Source organism: Symphalangus syndactylus, chromosome 15, assembly GCF_028878055.3.
Source record: "Symphalangus syndactylus isolate Jambi chromosome 15, NHGRI_mSymSyn1-v2.1_pri, whole genome shotgun sequence".
Taxonomy (NCBI): domain Eukaryota; kingdom Metazoa; phylum Chordata; class Mammalia; order Primates; family Hylobatidae; genus Symphalangus; species Symphalangus syndactylus.
In genome coordinates this window covers 21,527,595-21,555,180 of record NC_072437.2, presented here as the reverse complement: position 1 = coordinate 21,555,180, position 27,586 = coordinate 21,527,595, and the positions used below count along the sequence as shown (strand labels likewise).

At 38.5% G+C, this 27,586-nt stretch overlaps 2 protein-coding genes across 7 annotated transcripts in view; one reads left to right on the top strand and one right to left on the bottom strand.

The window, feature by feature from the left end:
• The window catches only part of UBAC2 (UBA domain containing 2), a 182,734-nt gene that overhangs the window by 32,028 nt on the left and 123,120 nt on the right, over positions 1-27,586 (top strand). For all 5 annotated transcript variants that reach the window (XM_055244010.2, XM_063618965.1, XM_063618966.1 and 2 more), the window contains exons 2-4: positions 3,614-3,741; positions 8,005-8,124; positions 8,690-8,799. In XM_055244010.2, coding sequence (XP_055099985.1) covers positions 3,614-3,741; positions 8,005-8,124; positions 8,690-8,799 — 358 coding nt within the window. The remainder of the gene's footprint in view (positions 1-3,613; positions 3,742-8,004; positions 8,125-8,689; positions 8,800-27,586) is intronic.
• Positions 18,816-27,358, bottom strand: GPR18 (G protein-coupled receptor 18). 2 transcript variants are annotated; one of them, XM_063618971.1, is made up of 2 exons: positions 22,812-27,358; positions 18,816-21,477 (listed from the first exon to the last, which is right to left on the bottom strand). In XM_063618971.1, the coding sequence occupies exon 2, from the start codon at positions 19,957-19,959 to the stop codon at positions 18,964-18,966; it is 996 nt and encodes a 331-aa protein (XP_063475041.1). In that variant the 5' UTR covers positions 19,960-21,477; positions 22,812-27,358; the 3' UTR covers positions 18,816-18,963. The 2 variants fall into 2 exon arrangements, with proteins under 2 accessions (XP_063475041.1, XP_055099987.1); XM_055244012.2 differs by having other exon boundaries at positions 18,816-19,993.

Genomic DNA, 27,586 nt, shown 5'->3' with positions numbered 1-27,586 from the left:
AGGGAGAGAAGAGGCTACCTAGATGTCTCACAATAGTGTACATTTTGATTAAATGACATACTTGGAGGAAATGTTCCTGAATAGGTAAAAGCTGGTATTTTGTTCTATTGGAAAAAAAAGTGAGCTAGAAGAAAACACAATTTGCTTCTTTTTTTCTCTCATATCAGAGGGAAGAGAGAAGACATTTATAGTTTCTAAAATACCCTCAGTAGTATAATTCTGTCATACTTAATATGTAAATAACTAGATCAAGGAGGAAGAGGGGCGTGACTGCTTTTAGTACAAGACAGAGATCATACTAGCCTCTCCTGGAAAACTGACCTGGGCTCCAACTGTACTCATGGTGGAAAATCTCAGGAGGCCACTACAGTCAGCAGTGTTAAGACTTTTAGCCTCTTTTAATTTTTTAAAAACAAAACACCTAGGAATCAATTAACCAAAGATGTGCAATATATGTGCAAGGAAAGCAAACACTGATGAAAGAACTTGAAGAGGACATAAAAAAAATGAAAGGGTATTCCATGCTTATGGGAAGAATTAGTATTGTTAAAATGGCAATACTACCCAAAGCAATTTACAGATTCAATGAAATCCTCTCAAAATATCAATGACATTCTTCACAGAAATAGAAAAAAAGATCCTAAAATTTATATGGAAACACAAAAGATTCTGAGTAGCCAAAGCAATCCTGAGGATAAGAACAAGGTGAAGTATCACACTACCTGACTTCAAAATACACTACAGAGTAACCAAATCAGCAGGATACTCACATAAAAACAGACACATAGGCCAGTGGAGCAGATTAGAAGACCCAGATACAAATCCATGCATTTGCAGCTAAAAAAGGCGCCAAGAACATACAATGGAGAAAGGACAGTCCCTTCAAAAAAATTGCGTTGGGGCTGGGTGCAGTGGCTCATGCCTATCATCCTAACCCTTTGGGAGGCTGAGGCGAGAGGATCACTTGAGGCTAGGAGTTTGAGACCAGCCTGATGAACATGGCAAGACTCTCTCTCCAAAAAAAAATTAGCCAGGTGTGGTGGCTTGTGCCTGTAGTCCCAGCTACTAGGGAGGCTGAGGTGGGAGGATCACTTGAGCCCAGGAGTTCAAGGCTGCAGTGAGCTGTGATCATGCCACTGGACTCCAGCTTGGGCAATAGAGTGCTTGGGCAATTGTGCTGGTAAAACTGGTTAACCATATGCAAAAAAATGAAAGACCCATATTTCTTACTATATATAAAAATGAAATCGAAATGGATTAAAGACTTAAGTCTAAGACCTGAAACTATGAAACTACTAGCAGAAAATTTTGGAGAAATGCTCCAGGACATTGGTCTGGGCAAAGATTTTTTGTGTAAGACCTCAAAAGCACAGACAGCCAAAGGAAAAATAGACAAATGGGATTAAATCAAACTAAAAAGCTTCTATTGCACAGCAAAAGAAACAGTCAACAAAGAGATAACCCACAGAATGGGAGAAAATACTTGCAATACTTGCAGATTAATCCACCTGACAAGGGATTAGTAACCAGAATTTGTAAGGAGCTCAAACAACTCAATAGCAAAATCCTAAATAATCCATTTCAAAAGTGGGCAAAAGATCTGAATAGACATTTCTCAAAAGAAGACATACAAATGGCCAACAGGCATATGAAAAGTGCTCAACCTTATTGATCATCAGAGAAATTCAAATCAAAACCACAATGACATATTTCACCTGAGGTAGAATGGCTTTTATCAAAAAGACAGGAATAACAGAGGCAGGCTGCTGGGCACGGTGGCTCATGCCTGTAATCCTAGTACTTTGGGAGGCTGAGTTGGGTGGATCACCTGAGATCAGGAGTTCAAGACCAGCCTGGCCAACATGGTGAAACCCCGTCTCTACTAAAAATATAAAAATTAGCTGGGCATGGTGGTGGGTGCCTGTAATCCCAGGTACTCGGGAGGCTGAGGCAGGAGAATCACTTGAACCCGGGGGCAGAAGTTGCAGTGAGCCAAGACCGCACCACTTCATTCCAGCCTGGCCGAAAGAGCAAAACTCTGTCTCAAAAACAGCAACAACCAAACAAAACAGAGGCTAGCCAGGATATGGAGAAAGGGGAACCCTGGTACACTGTTGGTGGGAATGTAAATTAGTACAGTCACGATGGAAAACAGTATGGAGGTTCTTAAAAAAATAAATAAATAAAACTACTATATGATCCACTACTGGATATATATTCAAAAGAAAGGAAATCAATATATCAAAGAGATATCTGCACTTCCATGCTTGTTGCAGCACTATTCACAATAGCCAAAATGTGGAATCAACTGAAGTGTCCATCAATGCAGATGTGAGCCACCAGGCCTGGCCTTTTTTGTTGTATACTTTCATCTTTATTGACTAGTTCCCTTTTTTGAGTTTCCAATGAATGGAAAAAAAATGGATGATGGATAAAGAAAATTTTATGTGTATATGTATACACACACACACACACACACACAGTGGAATATTATTCAGCTATAAAAAGAATGAAATCCTATCATTTGCAGCAGCATGGATGGAACTAGAAGACATGTAAGTGAAATAAGCTAAGAACAAAAAGACAAAGATTGCATGTTCTCACACGTGGAAACTAAAATAGTGGATCTCATGAAGATAGTAGGTTGGTGGTTATCAGAGGCTGGGAAGGGTAGGAGGGAGAGGGGGATAAAAAGAGGTTGGTTAATGGGTACAAATATACACTTAGAAGAAATAAGACTTGGTGTTCAGTAGATCAGGAGGGTGTCTGTAGTTGACACCAATCTATCGTACATTTCAAAATAGCTAGAAGAGAATAATTCAGCCTCAATAAAAGAGAGATATTTAAGATAATTACCCGGGCTGGGTGCCGTGGCCCATGCCTGTAATCGCAGCACTTTGGGAGGCCGAGGCAGGAGGATTGCTTGAGCCCAGGAGTTTGAGACCAGCCTGGCCAACGTGGCGAAACATGGTCTCTACTAAGAATACAAAAATTAGCCAGGCGTGGTGGCACGTGCTTGTAATCCCAGCTACTCAGGAGGCTGAGGCAGGAGAATTGCTTGAACCTGGGAGGTGGAGGTTGCAGTGAGCCGAGATTGCGCCACTGCACTCCAGTTTGGGCGACAAAGTGAGACTCTCTCTGGATGTGATTATATGAATGTATCAAATTATCACATGTACTCCCAAAGTGTGTTCCCTAATATGTATCAATTAAAAAATGAAATTAAAAAGGTATTTTTATATATGTATGAGTTTTGTGCATGCTCAGGAGCTAACTGGCTGATTTGATAGAAAACACACTTCGCTATTTCTTTACACTTGGGTAGCCATTTTCTGAAAGGGGTTCTGTGGAAGTTCTGGCGTAAACTTGGTCTCATTTAAGAGCCAACTGGCAATGAATCCCTGCTAGGGCATTCTGCTTGTTTCCAGTGTCTTTTGATCACTTACATCGCCAGGTCGATGTTTTGAAAGTGGATGTTAGAACCAAATTTCAGAGTTTCTGGACTTTGTTTTCATTCTGATTTAAAATAAATGAATTCTCTTGCTTTTCACCCATGTGGCTTTTTAAATCTTAGGAACAATCATTCTGAAAGTGGTTTCCTTTTTCCCTCCAGACAAGGCGCCTCTGTCGAAGAGCCTTCTGCTGGTCCCCAGTGCCCTCTCCCTCCTGCTAGCCCTCCTCCTGCCTCACTGCCAGAAGCTCTTTGTGTATGACCTCCACGCAGTCAAGAACGACTTCCAGGTGAGCTCTGCCTCATTGGCCCCTAGGAGGAGAGAGGACAGTTTTTTTTTCTAGATTTGCTTTTTCTTCCTGCTTTTCGTCCTGCAAAGCCCCCAATTTGTAAGAAATATTTATTATTAATATTTCTTTAAGTAACTTTTCTAGTTGTATTTATTGATTTTTCAGCAAAACAGATAATAATGAAGCAATGGCAATATTTCCTTTTATTAGGCACATTTGTTTTCAGTTTCACTTTTTACTCAGAGAAGTGCAATTTATAACTTCAAGGGAATTAAAAACAATGTTAAATCTTTTTTTAATGCCCAATATGCATACTTAGCTTTGCCAAAACCTTTTCTCAATTTGAATATTTGATTAGAGGAGCTAGGCTCTGTCAGTTGTATCAGATTATGAATTTATGATAACTTTTACAGTGGTGATTAAATGAAGTAAGACATTTCTCTTGAATTTCTGCTGTGGGAAAGAGCAGAAGCGCTTTTCAAGGTTTCTGGACTGATCTTGTTGAAAATGCTGGTGCTGGGTTCTTGTCTATGAATTGGAGTGTTAGTGCAAGTTCTGGTATATGACTGCCACCCTTTCTTTGCTGAACACTTGGTTAGCCCATTTTAAGCACAATAATCCATTTCTGGCACCTTTTCTTCATAGTGATATAATTAATACCATTGCTCAGATTGGCTTCACCAACTTCCTGTGCAGGTCTTTCAGTTATTTATCCGTATTATTTATCCATATTACTGATTTGTCAGAAGATAGTATAGCTTCTGTATTATTTCAGTTGCTATAATGCAGTCATTCTCAACCCTGGACACATTAGAATCACCTGGAAAAACTTCAAAGATCTGTCTCCATATCTGTACTTATGTGAAGGTATAATTTATACCTAGATTTATATAAACCCAGTATCTCAGCCCAGAACAACTGAGTCACAGAGTCTGGTGGTGGCGACTGGGCATTGCTCTACATTTAAAAACAACTCCTAGGGGATTCTAGTGTATGGCTGGCTTTGAGGACCACTAATGTAAAGGCCCCCTGGGCCTTTAGTTGATACCTTCCTAATTTCTGGAGTTAATTTGGTTCATTTGGCTAAGCCCACTCTGTGGGCATCTGTGCTTTAAAGGTGGTGACCTGCTTGGATGGAAGAGGACCACTCTTCTGTCCAGAAATGGGAATAGCCACATCCACATTAACACTTAAAACACCCAAAAGGCTCTCAGTGTGTATTCATGAGAGATATGGGAGTTTCAGTTCCGCCTTGGGAAATCTAAACACACACATACACATAAGAACGTGATTCTATAGGTCACAGGTGTACACGATATCCTTGGGGGGTGATACAGGAAATAGGGACCAGTATTGGGGGCATACCTCTGGAGAGTCTTAGGGGTATGAGCTTTCAGTTTGGTCCGAAAGAAGGGATGACTGTTAATTAGCAATGAAGAGAGGGAAGGGCATTTTACTGCAGGAAGTAACATGAATTTCAGACCCTTAGGAGTGTGATACAGGAAGCATGCTTTGAGACAAACCCAGGCTTAGATTGGAGAAGTCCAGGAGGGCTCAGTTGATGAAGGGCTTTATTTTTTAAGTTCTAAACCTCCAGATTTTGGCAGTTAATGCAGAGGTACAGTCAGTTTTCTTTAGGTTGAGTTGCAGAAGCAGTGCTTTGCTGAGTGTAAGCCGGTAGCCAGTTATCAATCTTTAGGGGACATTCACCTGTATAATAATATGCAGTGGTTTATTCTCATATCAGCTCTCATAGTTTTGTGTCCTTGAGTATGATTGCAACACATAAATTATTTAAAACTGTAGCTAGCAGCTTTATTTTCATTAACTGAAAAAAATGGGGTTCTGGAAATGCAGTTTGTTATATCTTAGTAATTACAAACTCTCAATTTCCTTAATCCCCAGATTTTCTTAGTGGCTCTCAGAGCTTATCTCTGAGTAGAGTATTTTCATTGTAATATTAAATGTGGGGATAGAGGACTTGGAGCTGCCTCTTACGGTTTTTTTTGTTTTTTTTTTTTTTTTTTTTTTGAGAGGGAGTCTCGCTCTTTCGCCCAGGCCGGAGTGCAGTGGCGCTATCTCGGCTCACTACAAGCTCCGCCTCCTGGGTTCACGCCATTCTCCTGCCTCAGCCTCCCGAGTAGCTGGCACTACAGGCGCCTGCCACCGTGCCCAGCTAATTTTTTGTATTTTTTTAGTAGAGACGGGATTTCACTGTGTTAGCCAGGACGGTCTCGATCTCCTGACCTCATGACCCACCCGCCTGGGCCTCCCAAAGTGCTGGGATTACAGGCGTGAGCCACTGCGCCCGGCTCTTATGATTTTTGAATCGGGTGTTCTGAGGAGATGACAGTCATCATCATCTGACATTGGTAAAGTACTTGACAGTTTCCTATGTGCTCTCATGTGTACTGCCTCACTGATCATACTGATGGAGGTATATGCTGCCTAAAGTTTCAGTGTGACTCTGGTACTGTTTCTCCTTGAGCCCAGCCATGGCCTCAACACAGCCTTAGAGGCAGCCATCCCCAGTTCAGCTGGGCTGGCAGGTGAGATGAACTCTGGTGGCCAGTACAGTCATGACAAAGACTCTGCCTGCTGTCTTGCTTGGAGTAGAGACATATGTGACATGTTTTGACAGTTGATATGCTCAGACTTCTCATTTGTATTCTTATTTCTGTTGGCAAGAGCACAGGTTGTATGACTTTAGACAAATAGTTTCTCTGTGCCTCTTTTTCCTTAAGACAGTTGGCTGGGTGTGGTGGCTCACATATGTAATCTCAGCACCTTGGGAGGCCAACGCTTGCGGATGGATTGCTTGAGCCCAGGAGTTCAAGACCAGCCTGGGCAACATGGCAAAACACCATCTCTACAAAAAATACAAAAATTAGATGGGTGTGGTGGTGCACACCCAGCTACTCAGGAGGCTGAGGTGCGAGTATTGATTCAGTCCAGAGGGTTGAGCCTGCAGTGAGATGTGATCACATTACTGCATTACAGCCTGGGCAACAGAGTGAGACCCTCAAAAAAAAAAAAAAGAGTTACTATTACCAATGTTCGCAGCAGCATTATTCACAATAGCAAAAAGGTAGAAACCCAAATGTCTGTTAACAGATACATGGATAAGCAAAATGTGGTGTATACATACCACAGAATATTATTCAATTATAAATGAGAATGAGATTGATACATGCTTTACCATGAACCTTGAAAATATTATGCAAAGTGAAATGAGCAAATGCAAAAGGACAAATAAATGATCTTACTTACATGAGGTATCTAGTATAAGCAAATTCATAGAGACATTAAGTAGAATAATGTTTCCTGGGGCTAAGGGGAGAGGGAACAGGAAGTTAGCATGGCATTTCTGTCCAGGATGATGAAGAGTTCTGGAAATAGATAGTGGTGATGGTTGTACAATATTGTGAATTTGCTTAATACCACTGAATTGTATACTCAGTAGTTAAAATTGTAACTTTTATATCTGTTTTACCACAATAAAAATACAAAGAAAAGTTGGAATTAATATTTGTTTTACCTATCTCATAAGGTCATTGTGAAGGGGAAATAAGATTAGGATGTTTGTCAAATGTCATTGGGATTATCTTTAAAAATCTGAAAAATGTTTAAGCAGACTCAAAAATAGGCCTTCGAGTAGCTCTTTTTTTTTTTTTTTTTTTTTTTTTGTATGTCCCCTTGTGTGTTTTTTATGCAACCAGAAGTTGGGTGAAACAATGACTTAAATAAACCAATATTTCAAACCTAGTCATATTTAGCAGCAGTTGCCAGAAATTACTTTGCATAGTTGCTATGAAGTAGGTTGATGATTAAAATTAAGCTCAGAAATGTATATTTTTGAGTTTATACCTAAGTTGTTTTTCAGTTACAACTTTGTCTTATTCAGTAACATAAAAATGAACATTTGTTAGTCTTTCATTCTAGCTTATGTATATAATTTTTAAAAATCTTACTAAACGTGATCCTAAAATTTCTTATAGGGAGTTTTCTGTTATCTTAATGAGAATGTGTTTTCTTATAAGCACAAAAAAATTTCAAGTACCTTTCGTGCCACTGTTGGAAGGAATTTTTACTATGAGAGACTTGAGCTCAGAGAACATACATATATAGTTTTCCTTTGGTGTGTGCGTTATGATTTTGTTTAGGATATTAAAAATAGGCAGTGTAAACATAACAAATTTGCTAAGGAAGAGACCCGAACAAATTTTACTCTTGTTTATTGTTCTTTTTTAAATCCCCATCTAGATTTGGAGGTTGATATGTGGAAGAATAATTTGCCTTGATTTGAAAGATACTTTCTGCAGTAGTCTGCTTATTTATAATTTTAGGATATTTGAAAGAAGATATGGAAGCAGAAAATTTGCAGTAAGTTTTTATGTATTTTGTCTTTGCTACTTAGGCTGTAGAAAACAATTTTGTTTAAATGGATTTTATTTTGTTAAACTTGGTGTTGTTATTTACAGTTATCTTTTTAGTTACACTATTCTCTATCTGATTTGAGGCACATGAACATTAGCCAAAGAAAATTGTAAAATGTAAGACACTAGCATAATAATAATAGTGATAATGATAATATGTAGTATTAGTTGTGAACACTAATACAAATTTTAATACTTTGACTTTAATAAAATTATAATTTATTTTGCTTAGTGGTTTGTGTTTTACATGTTAAAAATATATCTTCAACATACTTAAAAATTATGGAGGTTAATACATTTGAGCAATATGGGTTTACCCCGCCCATTTTCTAAAGTCTATTTTAATAAAAACAAATAATTTCGAATATATATACACACACATGCATGTGTGTATATATACACACACACACATACATATGAATACACACCTCTGAGCTGATTCTAGCTGAATAAATGTTAGTTTATTTTTAGGAGACTTATCTCTATAATTTTTCTGCTGTTTTATTTTGCAGTCGTTTTTGCTGGGTTCCTGGGTTTTGTCAGCCTTATTTGACTTTCTCCTCGTCGAAGCTATGCAGTATTTCTTTGGCATCACTGCAGCTAGTAATTTGCCTTCTGGATTGTAAGTAGCACTTAAAGATTGACTTAATTTAGAACTACTTGAATCTGATTTAAAGTGTTGTTATTATATGTGAAAGTCAGTAAAAGAATATTTTAAACTTCTAGATATAAATTGATTCTATATGTAAAAAAAAGTCTAATCTGTGCCTACATTTTTATTATGTTCTTGAAATAGAATCAATTTTATGTTAATTCTTTAAAATTTATTTTACTTTTTTTTTTTGAGATGGAGTCTTGCTCTGTCACCCAGGCTGGAGTGCATTGGCACGATCTCGGCTCACTACAACCTCTGCCTCCCGGGTTCAAGCGATTCTCCTGCCTCAGCCTCCCTAGTAGCTGGGACTACAGGCACGTGCCACCACGCCCACCTAATTTTTGTATTTTTTAGTAGAGACAGGGTTTTGCCACGTTGGCCAGGCTGGTCTTGAGCTCCTGACCTCAGGTGATCCACCTGCCTCGGCCTCCCAAAATGCTTGAGCCACTGTGTGAGCCACCGCGCCCAGCCACATTCTTTTTTTGGCTTTGAAATTTTGTGTTTTAGAGAATTTTAAATGAATTTCCTATTCTGATCCTGATAGAATTAGTTTTGTGTGTTTTTATAGTGAAATTTGTCTTTGTAATTTTATGAACTAAACACAAAAATATAGTTTAATTAGATTAGGAAACAAAATTAATTTGTATGAAGTTTCTGAAGAATAATTTTTTAAAAGCTGATAATGTTTTATACACTTCCATCAAACATAAAACAAAGCCAGTGTATAGGTTATAACTTTGTAGACAACCTGCCGTGGCCAACCCCACTCAGAATTTGTATGCTTTCATATTGCGTTGATCTTCTTTAAAAAAACAAAAACCATGTATTAGTGTGTGAAATAACTAGAATCTAGGAGTAGAGTTGACAGAGCGAGACTCCATCTCAAACAAACAAACAAACAAACAAAAAAACAGGCCGGCTGCGGTTTCTCATGCCACCTTTGGGAGGCCGAGGTGGGGGCATCACGAGGTCAGGAGTTTGAGACCAGCCTGGTCAATGTGGTGATCTTCTAGAAATACAAAAATTAGTCGGGTGTGGTGGCATGTAGTCCCAGCTGCTCAGGAGGCTGAGGCAGAAGAATCGCTTGAACCCAGGAGGCAGAGGTTGCAGTGAGCCGAGATGGCGCCACTGCACTTCAGCCTGGGCGACAGAGTGAGACTCCGTCTCAAGAAACAAACAAAAAAACCCCCAAAAAACCATGTATTCGTGTGTGAAACAATTAGAATCTAGGGGCAGAGTTTTTAGCATATGTAAATGACCTCCAAGTATCTGAATGAAGTATCTGAGACACTATTTGGGAAATGAGATAGTATGAAATATAGATACCAGATATTTAAAATTCTGTGTGTACTATCTTCAGTCTTCTTTTAATTTTAAATATGTGTTTTGAGAACTATTAAGCTACTGTATGTATCTTGGTTCAAATTCACTTTGGATCCCTATTTTAAAATTATAATTAGTGTTCTAATACCTTTCGTACCTGCATTGTTAATGTTTACAGTGTAGCTGCCTTTTGTGAATTATAGTTGGTGTGAATATCCATGAATGTTGACCTTAAGCTGTTTTAATAATGTATGATTCTGAATAATGTTTGAATGGAGGCATAAAGTTCTGTGTCATAATTTGCATGCAGTTTGAATTCCACAGGTGGTCATTGTAATTAGACTGAGAAGTTAAAGTTGAATATTCTGTTATTGGGGAAAATAGTGTGGTCATCAGGAATGATTCCACATTGACTCAGGAAAGCAGCAGCATTGCTAAATCATCAGTTTTCCCCAAAACATCTCCTATCAGGCCAGTTCCTTTTGGTTCCCTCTATAGCCTACTGAGTGATGGGAGGTATGTGTGTCTGTTAGAATGAACTTTGGAGATGGATAGTAACTTAGCGTTATTCTTATTTACACTGTCTCCTTGTCTTCTTTTTCCTGCTGCACATAGAGTCGAATGACAGTAGAACTTTCGTATTCATTTATTTAATTATGGAATCCTATTAACTAGTGCATAAAAAGATTGATTCAATTTTGAAGTTGGTGGGAATATTTTTGCTTACTCTCAGAAGAGGGAAGGGATTTACCTATTTAAATCTCAGTTTGTAGCAAGAGTTACAAACTTGAATAAATTGAAAAGTTATAGCATCCCCTTTGAAAGACACTATAAATGTTAATTCAGCCATCACCTGAATGAGAATATATTTCTCTTCCTTTTCAAGTCACAAAACATTATAGTATGTAGTATAACTTTTTTAAATCTTGAGGCTTTCTCAAACATAGACTTTTTGGAACACAATTAGTTCAACAAGTAAACTTTGTATAATGTAAATATATCTCTTAAAAACATTTTTTTTATTATTATTTTTTGGTAGAGAAAAGGTTTTGCTATGTTGTCTAGGCTGGTCTTGAATTCCTGGGCTCAAATGATCCTCCTTTCTTGGCCTCCCAAAGTGCTGGGATTGCAGGTGTGAGCCACTGTACCCAGCCACAAATATATCTTTTATTGATGGTAGCAAAGCTTCAAAAACTAAAGAGAGGAAACCACTGTGTTTTTTTTTTAAGTCAATGTACTTCATGGACACAGGGAGGGGAAATCACACACTGGGGCTGTCTGTGGGTGGGGGGCAAGGGGAGGGAGAGCATTAGGACAAATACCTAATGCATGCGAGGCTTAAAACCTAGATGACGGGTCGATATGTGCAGCAAACCACCATGGCACATGTATACCTCTGTAACAAACCTGCACGTTCTGCACATGTATCCCTGGAACTTAAAATAGAAATGTGTGTTTTACAGCTTTCAGTGTTTTTCACCTAACATCTAATATTTTTCTTTCCCTTCAGTACCAAATTTATCTGCACTCTCTATAGTTCATTACTTCCTATTTAATTCCCTCTCTCTCTCTCTTTTTTTTTTTTTTTTTTTTACCTCACCACTATAGGAACTTCTCTTATAAAGGTCACCAGTGGCCACCTAATTTCTAAAGCCACTGGTCATCCTCTTTAACCTTTCAGTAGCACATTAAATGCTTTTAACCTCTTGTTATTTCATGAAACCACCTGCTCTCTTGAGTCCCACACACTACTCCCTCCTAGTTCTTTCTGACTTAGTTACTGCGTGCAGCTCTTTTCTCAAGCTTTTTGGGCTATCTTGCCCACTTTCTTGATTTCAACTACAGTGAATATCATTTGCTTCCCAGCTCTCTATTTCCAACCCACCCTACTCTCCTGATATTTCTTGAGTCTTATTTCCTTTCTTTTATTTTATTTTTAGAAATGAGGTCTTATTCAGTTGCCCAGGCCTGGAGTACAGTGGTGAGATCATAGCTCACTGTAACCTCAAACTCCTGGGTTCAAGCAGTCCTCCCAGCTCAGCCCCCTGAGTAGCTGTGACTGTAGGTGTGCCACCATGCCCAGCTAATTTTTTTTTTTTTTTTGGAGACGGAGTTTCACTCTTGCCGCCCAGGCTGCAGTGCAATGGCGCGATTTCTGCTCATTGCGACCTCCACCTCCCTGGTTCAAGCGATTCTTCTGCCTCAGCCTCCTGAGTGGCTGGGTTTGCCACCATGCCTGGCTAATTTTTTTGTATTTTTAATAGGACAGGGTTTCACCATATTGGTCAGGCTGGTCCCAAACTCCTGACCTCAGATGATCCACCTCCCTTGGCCTCCCAAAGTGCTGGGATTACAGGTGTGAGCCACTGCACCCGGCCATTTTTTGTTTGTTTGTTTGTTTGTTTTTGTAGAGATTGGGTCTTGTTATTTTGCCCAGGCTGGTCTCAAACTCCTGGCCTCCAGCGATCCTCCTGCCTTGGCCTCCCAAAGCGCTGGGATTATAGGCGTGACCACCATGTCTGGTCTAGAGTCTTATTTCCTAATGATTTATAGACTCAAAGAAAACTCATGTTCAGAAGCTCTCTTCTCTTCTGGCCTCCTCTCTATCCTCTTCCCCTCTTTCTTCTTATTTTAGTTAGTAACATCTACTCGGAGTCATGCAAGCTGGAAATCTTTCATTTTTCTTGTCAGTGGGGTAGGTGATTGAGTCTTCGTTTTTATTTTTTGAAATTTCAACTTTCAGATTCAGGGGGTACATGTGAAGGTTTGTTATATGAGTATATTGCATGATACTGAGGTTTCGGGTACAGATGATCCCGTCACCCAGGTAGTGAGTGTGGTATCCAGTAGTTAGTTTTTCAACCCTTGCTCCCCTCCCTCCTTCCCCCTCTAATAGTCCTCCATGTCTATTGCTGCCATCTTTATGTCCGTGTGTACTCAGTGTTTAGCTCCCACTTTTAAGTGAGTTCATGTGGTATTTGATTTTCTGTTCCTGCATTAGTTTATTTAGGATAATGGCCTCCAGCTGCATCCATGTTGCTGCAAAGGACATGATTTCATTCTTTTTTATGGCTGCATAATATTCCATGGTGTGTATGTACCATATTTTCTTTATCCAGTCCATTGCTGATGGGCACTTAGGTTGATTCCATATCTTTGCTATTGTGAATAGTTCTGCGATGAACATGTGAGTGCATGTGTCTTTTTGGTAGAATGATTTATTTTCTTTTGGCTACGTCCTCAGTAGTGGGATTGCTGGGTTGAATGGTAGTCCTATTTTAAGTTCTTTGAGAAATCTCCAAACTGCTTTCTATAGTGGCTGAACTAATTTACATTCCCACCAACAGTATATAAGTGTTCCCTTTTCTCACTTACATACAACAGTGTATAAGTGTTCCCTTTTCTCACTTACATACAACAGTGTATAAGTTTCCCTTTTCTTCCCAGATCTCACCAGCATCTGTTGTTTTTTGGCTTTTTAGTAGCCATTCTGACTGGTGTGAGATGGTATCTTATTGTGGTTTTGATTTGCATTTCTCTGATGATTACCGTTGAGCATTTTTTCTTGTGTGTTGGCCGCTTGTGTGTCTTCTTTTGAAAAGTATCTGTTCGTGTCTTTTGCCCACTTTTTAATGGGGTTGTTTTGTGCTTTTGAATCAAGTTCCTTATAGATTCTGGATATTAGACCTTTGTCAGATGCAGTTTGTGAGTATTTTCTCCCATTTTATAGATTGTTTGTTTACTCCGTTGATAGTTTATTTTGCTGTGCAGAAGCTCTTTAGTTTAAATGGGTCCCATTTGTCAATTTTTGTTTTCATTACAATTGCTTTTGAGGACTTAGTCACAAATTCTTCCCTAAGGCTGATGTCCAGAATGGTGTTTCCTAGGTTTTCTTCTAGGATGCTTATAGTTTGAGGTCTTACATTTATATCTTTAATCCATCTTGAATTAATTTTTGTATGTGGTGCAAGTAGGGGTACAGTTTCATTTTCTGCGTATGACTAGCCAGCTATCCTAGCACCATTTATTGAATAGGGAATCCTTTCACCACTGTTTATTTTTGTGAACTTTGTTGAAGATAAGATGGCTGTAGGTGTGAGGCTTTATTTCTGGGTTCTCTATTCTGTTCCACTAGTCTGTATGTCTGTTTTTGTACCAGTACCATGCTGTTTTGCTTAGTGTAGCCTTACAGTCTGAAGTCAGGTAATGTGATGCCTCTGGCTTTGTTTTTTTCTTTTCTTTTTTTTTTCCTTAGGATTGCCTTGGCTATTTGGGGCTCTTTTTTTGGTTCTATATGAATTTTAGAATAATTTTTTCTAATTCTGTGAAAAATGACATTGTAGATTGCTATGGTCAGTATGGCCATTTTAATGATATTGATTGTTTCAGTCCATGAGAATGGAATGCTTTTTCCATTTGTTTGTGTCATCTTTGATTTTTTTCTTTTTTCTGTTTTTTTTTTTTTTTTTTTTTTTTTGAGACTGAGTCTCACTCTGTCACCCAGGCTGGAGTGCAGTGGTGCGATCTTGGCTCACTGCAACCTCCGCCTCCCAGGTTCAAGCGATTCTCCTGCCTCAGCCTTCCGAGTACCTGGGATTACAGGTGCGTGCCACCATGCCCGGCTACTTTTTTTTTGTATTTTTTGGTAGAGATGGGGTTTCACTGTGTTAGCCAGGATAGTCTCGATCTCCTGACCTCGTGATCAGCCTGCCTCGGCCTCCCAAAGTGCTGGGATTATAGGCATGAGCCACTGAGCCTGGCCATCTTTGAATTTTTTCAGCAGTGTTTTGTAGTTCTTGTAGAGATCTTTTACCTTCATGGTTAGATGTATTCCTAGGTATCTTTGTGTGTGTGTGTGTGGCTATTGTAAATGGGGTTGTGTTCTTGGTTTGACTCTTGGCTTGAACTAAGTTATTGATGTATAGAAATGCTACTACTGATCTTTCCACATTGATTTGGCATCCTGAAACTCCAGTGAAGTTGTTTCTCGATTCCTGGAGCCTTTTGGCAGGTCTTTAGGGTTTTCTAGATATAGAATCGTATTGTCAGTAAAGAGAAATAGTTTGAGCTTTCTTGTTTGGATGCCTTTTCTTTCTTTCTCTTGCCTAGTTGCTCTGGCTAGGACTTCTGGCACTGAGTCTTAGTCATTCAAAGTTCTGAATAACTCATTCATTCATCCCTTCTTCTCTACTTCCCCTGTCATTATTATCCCAGTTTAGACTCTTAAATCTTTTCTTGTCTACTTTTTTACAGGAATTCTCTAACTAGTTTCCCTGTGAATTTCAAAGCATTCCATACAATGCTGTCAGAAGTTATCTTTCTAAAATGCAGACTTAACCACACTAGTTCTTTTAAAAACCCTCAAATTCTCATTTCCATCAGAATAAAAGTCAGATTCTTCCAAGATGCTATCCAGGCAGTCTGGAATAGTGGAAATAGCATGGTCTTTGCCATCAGACAGACCAGATTTGAGATTCCAGCTCTGCCACTTACTAGTTATGTGAAATCTTGAGCAAGTTACTTCTCTCAAGCTCCATTTCCTGAGCTCAGTTTATAGATGACCCTCACATGTCAACTGTGGGTATTCTGTGCTTCAAAGGGTAGCACCAAGAATTAAAGAAGCTCTATTATGCCAAGCTTCTAGGAGCAAGTGTATACCCCTTCCATGTATTGCTTTTCTTAAGAGACAAGGTCTTGCCATGTTATCCAGGCTGGCCTTGAACTCCTAGGCTCAAGCCCAGTCCTCCCACCTCAGCCTCCTGAGTAGCTGGGATTATAGGCACGTGCTACCATGCCCAGCTCTTCTTTCCTTTCAGAGCCCTCCTCATCTGACCACCAGCTAGTCTCTCAAACTGTTTCCCAACTGGTCATCCAGCTTTCTTCGCTTGCTACGCATTTGCATTCTCATGCCTACTTGGCTTGCTTTCTGCTTCCTCTTGCCCTTTGGCAGGATTAATTGCCCTTATATGTGTATTACAACACATGTATTAATTATCTCTGTTAGTATTTATTATATTACATTGTCATTGTCTGTGCCTCCTAGGCTACCCACTGGCTCTTTGAGGGAGAACCAAGTTTCACTTTGTGTACTCATTGCCCTACATTCAGTAATGTTGAAGGACAAGCAAGCCTTGATTACAGTGTAGCCCCAGTAAGACTGTAAGGGAAGGCCTTTGAACCACAGACCTGTTCATTTCTTTTTCTAGTGCTTTGCATAGAAATTGTAGCTGACATATGATAGATGCTCATGACTATGATTTAAACTCAGAAAATGTAACCATTAGGTTTTGAAAGTAGAGATAACTCCATTATTAAAAGCCATATGTATTAGGCATTTCTAGTAATTCATTCCTGCCACACATCTGGCCTTATATACCTATTATTTTTTGTTAGTATTTATATGTGGATGTTACATTGTTTTCCAGAATACAGTGAAATTTTGAATTTTCACGTATTATGTTAAAATGTATTTGGTTATAATGCTAAGTAAATTATTTTAAAAATAACGTAAGTGATCTAAAATTAAATTATAATTTAGATTATTTACAATTTAACTGTGAGAATCACAGCATACATTTTCACTTTGTTGATTTTGTATCAATAGAATCTTCTGTTGTGCTTTTTGCTCTGAGACTAAACTCTTCTTATCAAGACAAGCTATGGCAGAGAACTTTTCCATCTAATAAATTTAAGAGTAGATTCATCTGTATGGTTGAGAGTAGGGTCTGACTATGTATATGTGTACAATAAACCTACATATCAAATACAAGAGTTGTTTTTCTTGTTTTAGAAATAATTATATGTTAAATATATGTAAGATCTATACATAATATATAAAGATATAATATCTGTAAAGATACTTTATGTATATAAAATATATAAAGATATATATTTTACTCATTTGACTATTGAAACTAAAAACTGTGTTTTTCTCTTTGTTGAGAAACTGCATCTCAGTACCACCTTATGTAGCTCTGAGAATATTTACATTCTTTAAGTATGTTTGCTTTTTATTATTGAAAAATTGGTGTTTGACATGAAAGAACTGACCTTGGTTTCTAGATGTGGTTCTTTAGCTGAGCAAGTCACATAACCTCTTCAGACCTCAGTTTTTTATATTTCGAACAGAAGAATTGTGCTAAGAAGATTGTCTAAGGGACCTTCTAGTGCAAAAATGCCATTTTATTATTAGACTTTTTGTGTTTATCTTTTTTTTAAGGAATATGAATTTACCTATGTTATTTCCAGAAATCAATTTCTTTTTTTTTTTTTTTTTTGAGACGGAGTCTTGCACTGTCACCCAGGCTGGAGTGCAATGGCGCAATCTCTGCTCACTGCAGCCTCCGCCTCCTGGGTTCAAGCTATTCTCCAGCCCCAGCTTCCCGAGTAGCTGGGATTAGAGGAACCTGCCGTCATGCCTGGCTAATTTTTGTATTTTTAGTAAAGATGGGGTTTCACCATGTTGACCAGGCTGGTCTCGAACTCCTGACCTCAAGTGATCCATCCACCTCAGCCTCCCAAAGTGCTGGAATTACAGGCGTGAGCCACCACGCCCAGCCAGAAATAAATTTCTTTTTATTATTATTATTATTATTATTATTATACTTTAAGTTTTAGGGTACATGTGCACAATGTGAAGGTTTGTTACATATATATCCATGTGCCATGTTGGTGTGCTGCACCTATTAACTCGTCATTTAGCATTAGATATATCTCCTAATGCTGTCCCTCCCCCCTGCCCCCCAGAAATAAATTTCTAACCAATGCATGTATTTGGTTCTAAGCCCCAGTAGGATATGATCATGTTAAGAGTGATAAAGGTAATTTAGCAGAGAGGAAGTTATAGTTGAATCATTTATTTTACTTCCATAAGTATTAAGGATAATAGGGGCTTTACAGATTATAGTTCAGTTTTTTTCTTTTAGATGGATAAGTTACTTGGTTTGTTACTTTATTAGGAGAAATTAAATGGCAAGGCTAATAATCCAAGGTTCCTACTAGTACTATTTATACTGTGACATATGGCCTGGGAAAAAAAATCAATCAACTTCTTTTGTAAAAATGGTATCTTTAACCAAATAAGAAGAGCAAACTGTTTGTATTGGAGAATGGCATTTCGCCATATAGTAGAAACCTCACATGATAGAAATGAACTTGGATTATTGGATAGAAATAGCATCTCAGGTTAGATTTTCATCATTAGTCCTAAATAGGGTTTGGTGCATAGTAGGCTCTCAGTGTTTGTTGAATGACTATCCTCTGTTTTCAAAAGAATGAATTCAGAGTAGGGGAGGGCTGATGGGGATGGCTTTTACAGGCCCCTTGGATTCTTGTTCCTATTAATTTTGCCTTGTAGTAAGTAACAGTAATGAGTTCAACATAATTTCTTATATAGGAATTCTGGAAGTCAGTGTTTGGGACATAAAGTATTGGATTTATAATTCCATTCCTAGTGCAAATTACACCTAAGGGATCTGCATCTAGATAGAAAATAATTTAATCAAATTATTTTGTATGGTAGCTCGATTTCTCCCCACTGACTTGATTAACATACATGTGTCACTTGCACATAGAAATGCAAAAAGTTAATTATCTGTGTAAATAAGGCTTGACTATGAAAGAAAAATCAGATGCTTTTCTCCGAATAATTCACAAAAATGTTTTATATAAGTTTTTAAAATGAAGATAATGAATTTATTTTTTCAAGAGAAAAGGGACTTGATAGTATTATACAGAATATCCATTGATGCCAGAGTAATTAGTGAAGTGAATTTTGATGGGATTGAAATGAAAGAACTTTCCTATTATTCATAACATTTCACTGTTTATATTGCTTAGTGACCGTAAACTACCAGATCGGAAACTTTTTCTGCGCATGCTTCGAAGGTAATTACGGTATAGCATGACACTAATTACTCGAGCCTGAAATTGTTTTGAAACGATGTAGTAGAGAATCACATCCAGACACGTGCTGAGGTTCATGAGGAAGGTGGTAAAGGCTCCCCAGGGATTATAACTGTTCTCCCCCGTTCCCAGCATCAGGAAAGCGAAACAGATGTGGAAGGGCATAAAGCAGACGAGCACCTGCACCAGCAGCGTGATGATGATCCTTATGGACTTCTCCTTGACTTTGGGTTTCAGCTTAGATGTCCTGCCATGAAGGAGATTATGAATAATGACCAAGTAGCACCCAATCATGATGAACAAAGGAATCAAGAAAAAAAATGTCAGTCGAGCGAGGTTCAGCACATTCACAGCTTTTAAATAGATGATGTCAGAAATCTTGAGGCAGGTGGCGGGGGTGGAGTCTTTATCTGGGTCTTTATAGAGCAGTAGCAGAGGGATGGTTGTGGTTAGGGTCATTATCCAGACTCCCACACACGCCAGCACGGCTTTGCACGTGTTTTTAAGTTCTTTGGCATACTTCGGCTGTACTATGGCCATGTATCTGTCGGCACTAATAAAGGCAAGAAGCCATAAAGCAATGCTTGGGTAAAACACTGTGAGAGCTCCAAGAATCTGGCAGAAGTACTCTCCAAATGGCCATTCATCTTTTGCATAATAAAACATTCGAAAGGGTAAAGTCATTATAAATATCAAGTCCACTAATGCCACATTCATCATATAGATGGTTACCGTGGTTCTCTTCTTGGTGGTACAACTGAAAACCCATAATGCAGTGACATTAACAAATAATCCAATTATGAAGATACAGCTATAGAAGACAAGGGCTGCAATTTTGTATTCATCTGGATGTGAGCTGTTAAAAGGGACAGGTTGATCTTGATTGTTCAGGGTGATCATTTTACAGCTTGTTGGTAGGCATGATACTTAGAAACTGTAAAAATAGTTAAGAAAAATAAGAATAAAATCCTTTACTGCCAGTGAATTTTAAGTTTGAGAGCATTTTATGTTACAGACTCACTCTGTGCATCTTAGTATTTATTAAGGAATCCATTCCCTAGAGATTATTACTAATTTGTATTAATCTATTAAAATGGTCCTGGTGTCATAATTCACTGGGCAAATTCATTCCTCTCTCTCTCCCTGCTCCTTCCCTTCTTCCTACAAGAATAACCATTTCTTTACAATTTTTTCCTATAGTGTGAAATTAGATAGCAATTGTTCCTATAATAAGTGTCCTTTGATTTGGACTAATTGGGAAAAGGCCATTCTGAATTTTGACTCTTATACAATTGTTTGCCACTTTTTATCATCTTCATTCTGTTAAAATATTTTGCAACCAGATGAGTAATGTCCAAATAATGTATTTTTGTTCACTAAATACAATTTTAATATACAAAATATGTAAATAGAAACGTGGAAAATTAATTAAGGAACCATTCAACTGGTTAACTACTGAACATTCACAGTAATTCTCATTTGAGAGAGAATGGGAACTTTCCCTTTGTTACAGCTGTAGCCCCACTGTCTACTGAGCATGCAATAGATACTCAATAAATAAATATTTGCTGAATTGATGAATAAATAAAGGAAGGAACTTTTGATGAGATGACTCACAGCACTCTGCTAAAAAACTCTAGTTTGTAATTCTCTGGTTTGAAAATGAAGACTTGTGTAGCTGGCTATTAAACTTTTTGTTTTTTTTTAAAGTGGAAACACTTCATAATATTTATTACCTTATGTTCTCCTTAAATTATCATAGGTCTAGAAACAGCAATGTTTTGGGCCCTGGTCAGCAGATCAAGAACTAGACTGTTAGAGCAATAGATGAGCTATTTTCTAATGCACAATTGGGAGTACATAATGCCAAGTCTTCCAGGTTTTGTGATTTCAGCTGCTCTACTTCAGTGGTTCACAGAAAGCAGCGCCTTGAAAAAAGCTAGTGCCATTAGTAACTTTCATATCCTCATTCCATCTAGATTCAGAAGCTTCAATATTATTTAAATTTTAAAAATTTTCAAAGGAAGTCCAAAAGAGGAGTATCTAAGACAAGTAGATATTAATAAGAAGTCATTCAGCAACTTGATGTGTATGTAGAAACTAATAAATTTCCATCACCAAAAAAAAAAAAAAAGTCCATTTTAAATGGAAAGGAGGTTATTTGGGGTTGCAAATATCATTGATTCCTCAGTGTGAAACTTCACTCACCCGTGATGCAACACCAACAACAGACTTTAAAAATAGACTTTGCTGCAATGAGATGGAACCTGTGGCATCCCCTTGAAATATGGAGGTGGATGAAAAGTTTCCTTCAGAAATGTCACTTTGCAGAGTGGGCTGTCTTGAAATCAGCCCAGAATTTCTCTTTAAGAAAAACTGTGGGGGAGATTTGCTGTCTGTGGTCAGTGGCATCACGGGCTATTGATAATTAAGAATTAACTTGAGCAATTGCTGTGGATAAGCACAAGAAACGTGCCTGCCTTCCCTCCCCTCCCCTCCCCCTCCCCTCCCCCTCCCCTTCCCCTCCCCTTCCCCTCCCCTCCCCTCCCCTCCCCTCCCCTTCCCCTCCCCCTCCCCTCCCCCTCCCCTCCCCCTCCCCTCCCCTCCCCCTCCCCTCCCCTCCCCTTCCCCTCCCCTCCCCTCCCCTCCCCTCCCCTCCCCCTCCCCTCCCCTCCCCTCCCCTCCCCTCCCCTTCTCCTTCCCCTTCCCTTCTCCTTCCCTTCCCTTCTCCTTCTTTCCTTCTCAAATATTAAGGTTAAATATGATTTAGGAGTGTAATTCTATATATTTTAAAACATATTAAAATTTCCAAATATTGGTGTGACTAGAATATTAATTTCTGTCAAATGAGGAAAGTGCTACAGAGAAAAATTATATCTCTAGTGTCATTCAAAGGAGAGTAATCTTGGAGTCTTAAATCTTATTTTTAACTGGAATGCATTGTTAAATAGTAGCAATTATAATATAAATGAAATTTTATATTTGTTTTTCTTTTTTAGTATTGCATCAGGACTCCCTTCACCTATCCTCATCCTTTAATTTTGTGACATAAGTCCTGTACTTACAAACCATCTTGAGTCTTTTTTCCCACGTTATGCTCAAGCTGTTTTTATGTAGCTTGTCACCAATACTTGTATTCATTTGCTCATGTTTGAAAAAAAATGAGTGATGCATTTGTTTTAAAGGCATTATAGTATTGATTGTGCTCTGCAAACACAGAAATTTTTGGATAAATATTGAAAAGTGATTGACTTTAAAGTCAGCATTTTAAAAGCTATAGATACCATGATTATCTGTAGCTTTTCTTTTGTTAAAAACCATTAAGTTATTTCATGAAACAATATAATTGAAAACATGTGATGAACATTCCTAAATATACATATGATTTACCATAAACATTTTATTTCCTTAAGTTGAAAAAAATTACATTTACTGTTAATGTAAACCAATATTGAAAATAAATGTAAAATCATATTAATGTGGAAAGATGATTATATAGCCTATTTCAAGGTCTTTCACCAATATAGTTTATGTTTTTTTTTTAAATTTTTTTTTTTTTTTATAGAGACAGGGTCTCACTATGTTGCTCCTGGGCACAACTGATCCTCCTGCCTTGGCCTCCCAAAGTGCTGGAGTTACAGGCATGGGCCATTGCGCCTAGCCTGTATTATTAAAATGAAATGATTTTTGAAATGTAGTACATAAAGCATTACTTTTGACAATAATCATGAAGTTAATTAAATGCTGCTTACCTCCTGTCCATCAAAAGTCTGTGTGAGAGATGAACATTTTTCAGCACTTCCACTTCTGTCGAAGGGATATCTTTGAGTTGCTTCTGTTAAAATAGCTCTTTCTGGAAACAGTGTATTTAAGAAATGTTGTATTTTGTTTTAGACTCTTTTGTTGCTTTAAAAAGTAGTTTCCAGTGTAACGCGTGGCATGGGAGTTGGTGCTGGGCTGACTATAATTGCTGCTTTGTCTCTTTCAGGAAGTGCTCTCTGAAATAGGCTTTTTCACCTTATGACTTTACCCTGGATGTGGTTTTTCTCTTTCACAAATGATTTGTTTATGAAGTCACACTTAGCATAAGCTCCCCTTGAAATGATGGCATATATTTAAGATAATTATATACAAAGGATAAAGTTTCTTCAGTTTGTATACTTTGATGCTTAAAGTCTGCATCATCTATGGAAAGAGGAGATTTGATATTGAGTAAAAGGGGGTTGAAAGTCTAGCTTCTTTGCTTTCTAAGCTCTGTGACTTTGTCTAGTTACCTACCCATTCTGACTAACCCTTTGTTCCTACTTCGTTTCTGTACAGTTGAAATAGAGATAATACTATATCCAGTAGGATTGTGAGGGCCCTAAACCAGAAAGATCCCAAGTGCTTAACATAGTACCTGGCACTTAGTAGGTACTCCTAAATAGAGTGTCACTTTTTACTACCAAGTTATTAAAAATCATAGAATATCCACATTTCCACTTTTTACTATTTAAACATTTCTAAATGCTTAAAAGTAGGATCCTTGATTATTTGCTTCTGCTTTGCCACATACATTTATCCACTTTAGTTTGCTGTATTTTCTAAGTCTGCTTTTCTAGTGCATGGAAGTCTAGAAATAATTTCTTTTGCATAAAAATTTCTGCAAATCTTAGCAGAAAGGACTCTGAAGTGTTTAGTGGACTGATTTACATATTAAGAGTGTTTTCACCTAAGAAGGGAAATGAAACCAGCAGAAAGGGAAGTGAGCAACGAATCACTGCCTGCCTTGTTAGGTTAATTTTTTTTTTTACTTTCTCATTTCTTAAAAAAAATTATCTCTCGTTTGCTTATCTTAAAATTTTAATTATCTTTATATTTGGTTATGCATGGTTTGTCAACTTTTAAAAGGTTCATGAACTTAAATGTATTTGTTTTTTTAAATTTTAGACAGTTTGGGGTCCATCCTTTTTTTTTTTTTTTTTTTTCTCAGACAAAACCATAGTAAGTCTGTGGCTTAGAAAAGTTACTTAAATCCTTGCCTTTGGTGATAAAATACTTTTGATTGTTACAACCTGCCAGAATAATGGGTTTTAGAAGTGTTGGAGATAACCATAGCAACTATTTCTTTTGTGAATGAAGAAATTGAAGGCCAGTTACTTGCTTAAGAACTCAAGGCAAAGCCAGGCCCAGTTTCTCCCACTGTAATAACTTCTTACGAGGTGATTATATTGATCTGTCCACTAGATAGGACTTCTTATGGCTGAATTACATTCATCAATTTTTTATATGTGATGTTATATTTCATACATCACACAGTAGTTTGATGTTTCAGCTGGACAGAAATCTGCCTGCATGCAGACCTAATCTGTCCTTTGCCTTAATCACATAGCTTAGGACTTTTCTAAAATTAAGTATTGATTAGCTTCCCCATTGCTGCTAAAATCAACAGGTACATTGATGGCATGTGTCTAGAAGAGTCCTCTCATCAAGACTTGAGTTCTTCACGGTACACAGGGGCATTCTTGTTTCTGAATTGCCAGACTCTTAGAGGAGGCATCCAGGAGTACCTGAGGGCTCTCCATAGGCCTGGCTTCAGGTTGGAGTGAGCTCTCACTTTTTCCTCATCTTGCTCTCCATTCCAGCCCTTTGGACTGGCTACATTTGCTCTTCCTGCCTCTCACATGCTGTTCCACCCACTGTGGCATTCCTCACCACTGTCTCCCACCTGATGGCGTGGCCTGCTGCTCTTTATTCTTGTAGCTACCTTCTTCAGGAAGCTTTCTCTGCCATCCGAAGCTGGGCTGGTTTCTCTGCCCTCCGAAGCTGGGCTGGTTGTTCATCCCTGCAGGTTTCCTTAGCACTTGGTACCTATCCCTGTAGTGGCACATGTTTGCATTGTTACTGCATATTTACTTGCTTTTTCTCCTCCACTAAATTGCATTCCTTGAGAGTTGGCATGTGTTGCATATGTGTGTAGAGAAGAGGCATTTCATATTGGTTGAATTGCTGACTGAACAAGTAGGTGAAGAAATGGAGAGGTTGGGGGAGGAATGGATAAATGTCTGGGCCTTGAGTCAGCAGGCAGGGACACTTTGACCAGCTTATGAGATGGGGAGACTTAGGCAAGGGCCTGAGGTCTGTAGTCCTTCCCTGCAACCCATGAGCCCTGTAGCATTGACCCCCATTCTCTGTGCTCCTGGATCTTCGCGATGGTTTTGTGTTGGCAGGGAATTATAGTGAAAAGAAACTGCCCAGTCATTTGACAGCAAGTAAACAATGGGTCAAGGATTCAACTTGTATAGTGTAGACACAAGTTTCTTTAATACTTGAACCTAATAAATTTTTTTTTTTCCCAGAGGAACTTATTCAGGGACCATTCATGCAGCTTTAATTTCTTCACTTACTTTGGAATATGAGTGAAAGAGAAATTTTTCACTTGCAAAAGAGGGATTTTACTTATTCCCAGAGACTGCAAGATTCCCTTTGCTTTATCAAATAATGTGTTTTAGCTGCAGTGTTGGATTTTGGTTTTGATATTAAAAGCCATAAGTGAATTTTGATTTTAGCACTAGAAACCAGTTTTTGAGTGAATATAATTCAGTTAAGCCAGTTTTTAATGAGAAAGAATGTAGTTAATAGATCTGTATAGCAAATTCCCACTATAAAACATGCTTCTATACTAGACATTTGTCTATGCCACAGGTAAAATAATATTTCCTGTTCTGTTAGCATAGCAAGTGTGAGGGCAGCTTATCCTTGTTGCCTCCCATCAGTGCGGGGACCAGGGGTCCACTGTTGTTACTGTTCATGTATCCCAGCATGGGGACAGTCAGCACACAGCCAGTCCCCAGGGAGAAGAGGGTGTGAGGCAGACAAAGAGTGCTCTGAACTAGAGGAGAGGCCTATCCTTTGGCCTTGACATCCTCCAACCTTTGTCCCCTCCTTTGTGTTTCTCAAACTTGTATCTAAACTGACTGCTCTTTGGGTGTGGGTGTAGTGGAGATATGTTGAATAGTAAGAGTTTCTGGATAAAGAAGATTGAGAAACTATTTGTCTAAATGTGTGGTTTTTCTTAAGTCCCAACAATTTACAGCTATAATCTTCTAACCCAGTTAGTATACCTCCTTTCTGTTTGGTTTCCTAAATTGTATTGTAAATTTAATATTCCCAAATTTCTTGTCTTTAGCAATTTTTGTGTGTAGTTTTAAAGATTTATAGACATGTAGACATTCAGACACTTAACCTCACAGCAAACAAGTTGAACCCATATCTAACCATATATAAGTGATGGCAATGAAATCAGTCCTGGAACCACTGAAGTCCCATGGGACGCCAGGCCCGGAGTTTGCAGTGTGACATTTTACTCTCGGAACAGAGATCCAGAGTCGCCAAGGCAGCAGATTGAGTAGAACTCCGTGGTTATTGTGAGGCACACAACCTTCCACTTCACATTCTGATCTCACAGTTACCAGAGGTGCAAATGGAGATGGGTATACAGTAGTCCCCTCATCCGCAATTTTGCTGTCTGAGGCTTCAGTTACCTTCAGTCAAATGTGGTCTGAAAATATTAAATGGAAAAATTCTAGAAATAAACAATTCATAAGTTTTCTATTGCATACCATTCTGAGCAGCATGATGAAATCTCTGACTGTCCCGCTCCTTCCTCCCCAGGACATGAGTCCTCCCTTTGTCCAGTGTCTCCACACTGTAGACATTCCCACCCATTAGTCACTTTCATAGCCACCTTGGTGATCAGGTTTACTATCACAGTATCACAGTGCTTGTGTTCCAGTAACCCTTATTTAATTAATAATGGTCCCAAAACACAAGGGTACTGAGCCTAATGTATAAGTTAAACTTTATCATAGGTATGTATGTACAGGAAAAAAAATAGTAAGTATAGGATTTGGTACTATCTGCAGTTTCAGGCATCCACTGGGGGTCTTGGAATGTATCCCCTGAGAATAAGAGGGAACCACTGTATAGTTAACACCTAGTAATATGAGGAAGTGCATTTCAGAAGAAGGAGGAGGGCCGGGCACAGTGGCTCATGCCTGTAATCCCAGCACTTTGGGAGGCCAAGGCAGATGGATCACCTGAGGTCAGGAGTTCGAGACCAGCCTGGCCAACATGGCAAAACCCTGTCTCTACTAAAAATACAAAAATTAGCTGGGCATGGTGGTGCATGCCTATAATCCCAGCTACTCAGGAGGCTGAGGCAGGAGAATCGCTTGAACCTGGGAGATGGAGGTTGCAGTGAGCCAAGATCACAGTGAGCTGAGACTGAACTCCAGCCTAGGCAACAGAGCAGGACTCCCTCTCAAAAAAAAAAAGGACTTGTGGAAGGCCAGAATTGGTAAACGAACAAGAGATGTGTTAACAGGTTATTTAAACATAAACCTATATAATAGTGTGTGTGGTTGAGGATTTTGGTACACAGCCATCTGTATAGTAAAAGTAACCATGTATCTATAAGGTTGAGGGTTGTTGGTTTAAGACAAGTTACTTAGGATTTTTTATTATATCTGCCATTATTCTTAACTAA

What these genes read in the sequence shown, in the direction of transcription:
- GPR18 (XM_063618971.1), bottom strand. Translation starts at nt 19,959, where the DNA reads ATGATCACCCTGAACAATCAAGATCAACCTGTCCCTTTTAACAGCTCA.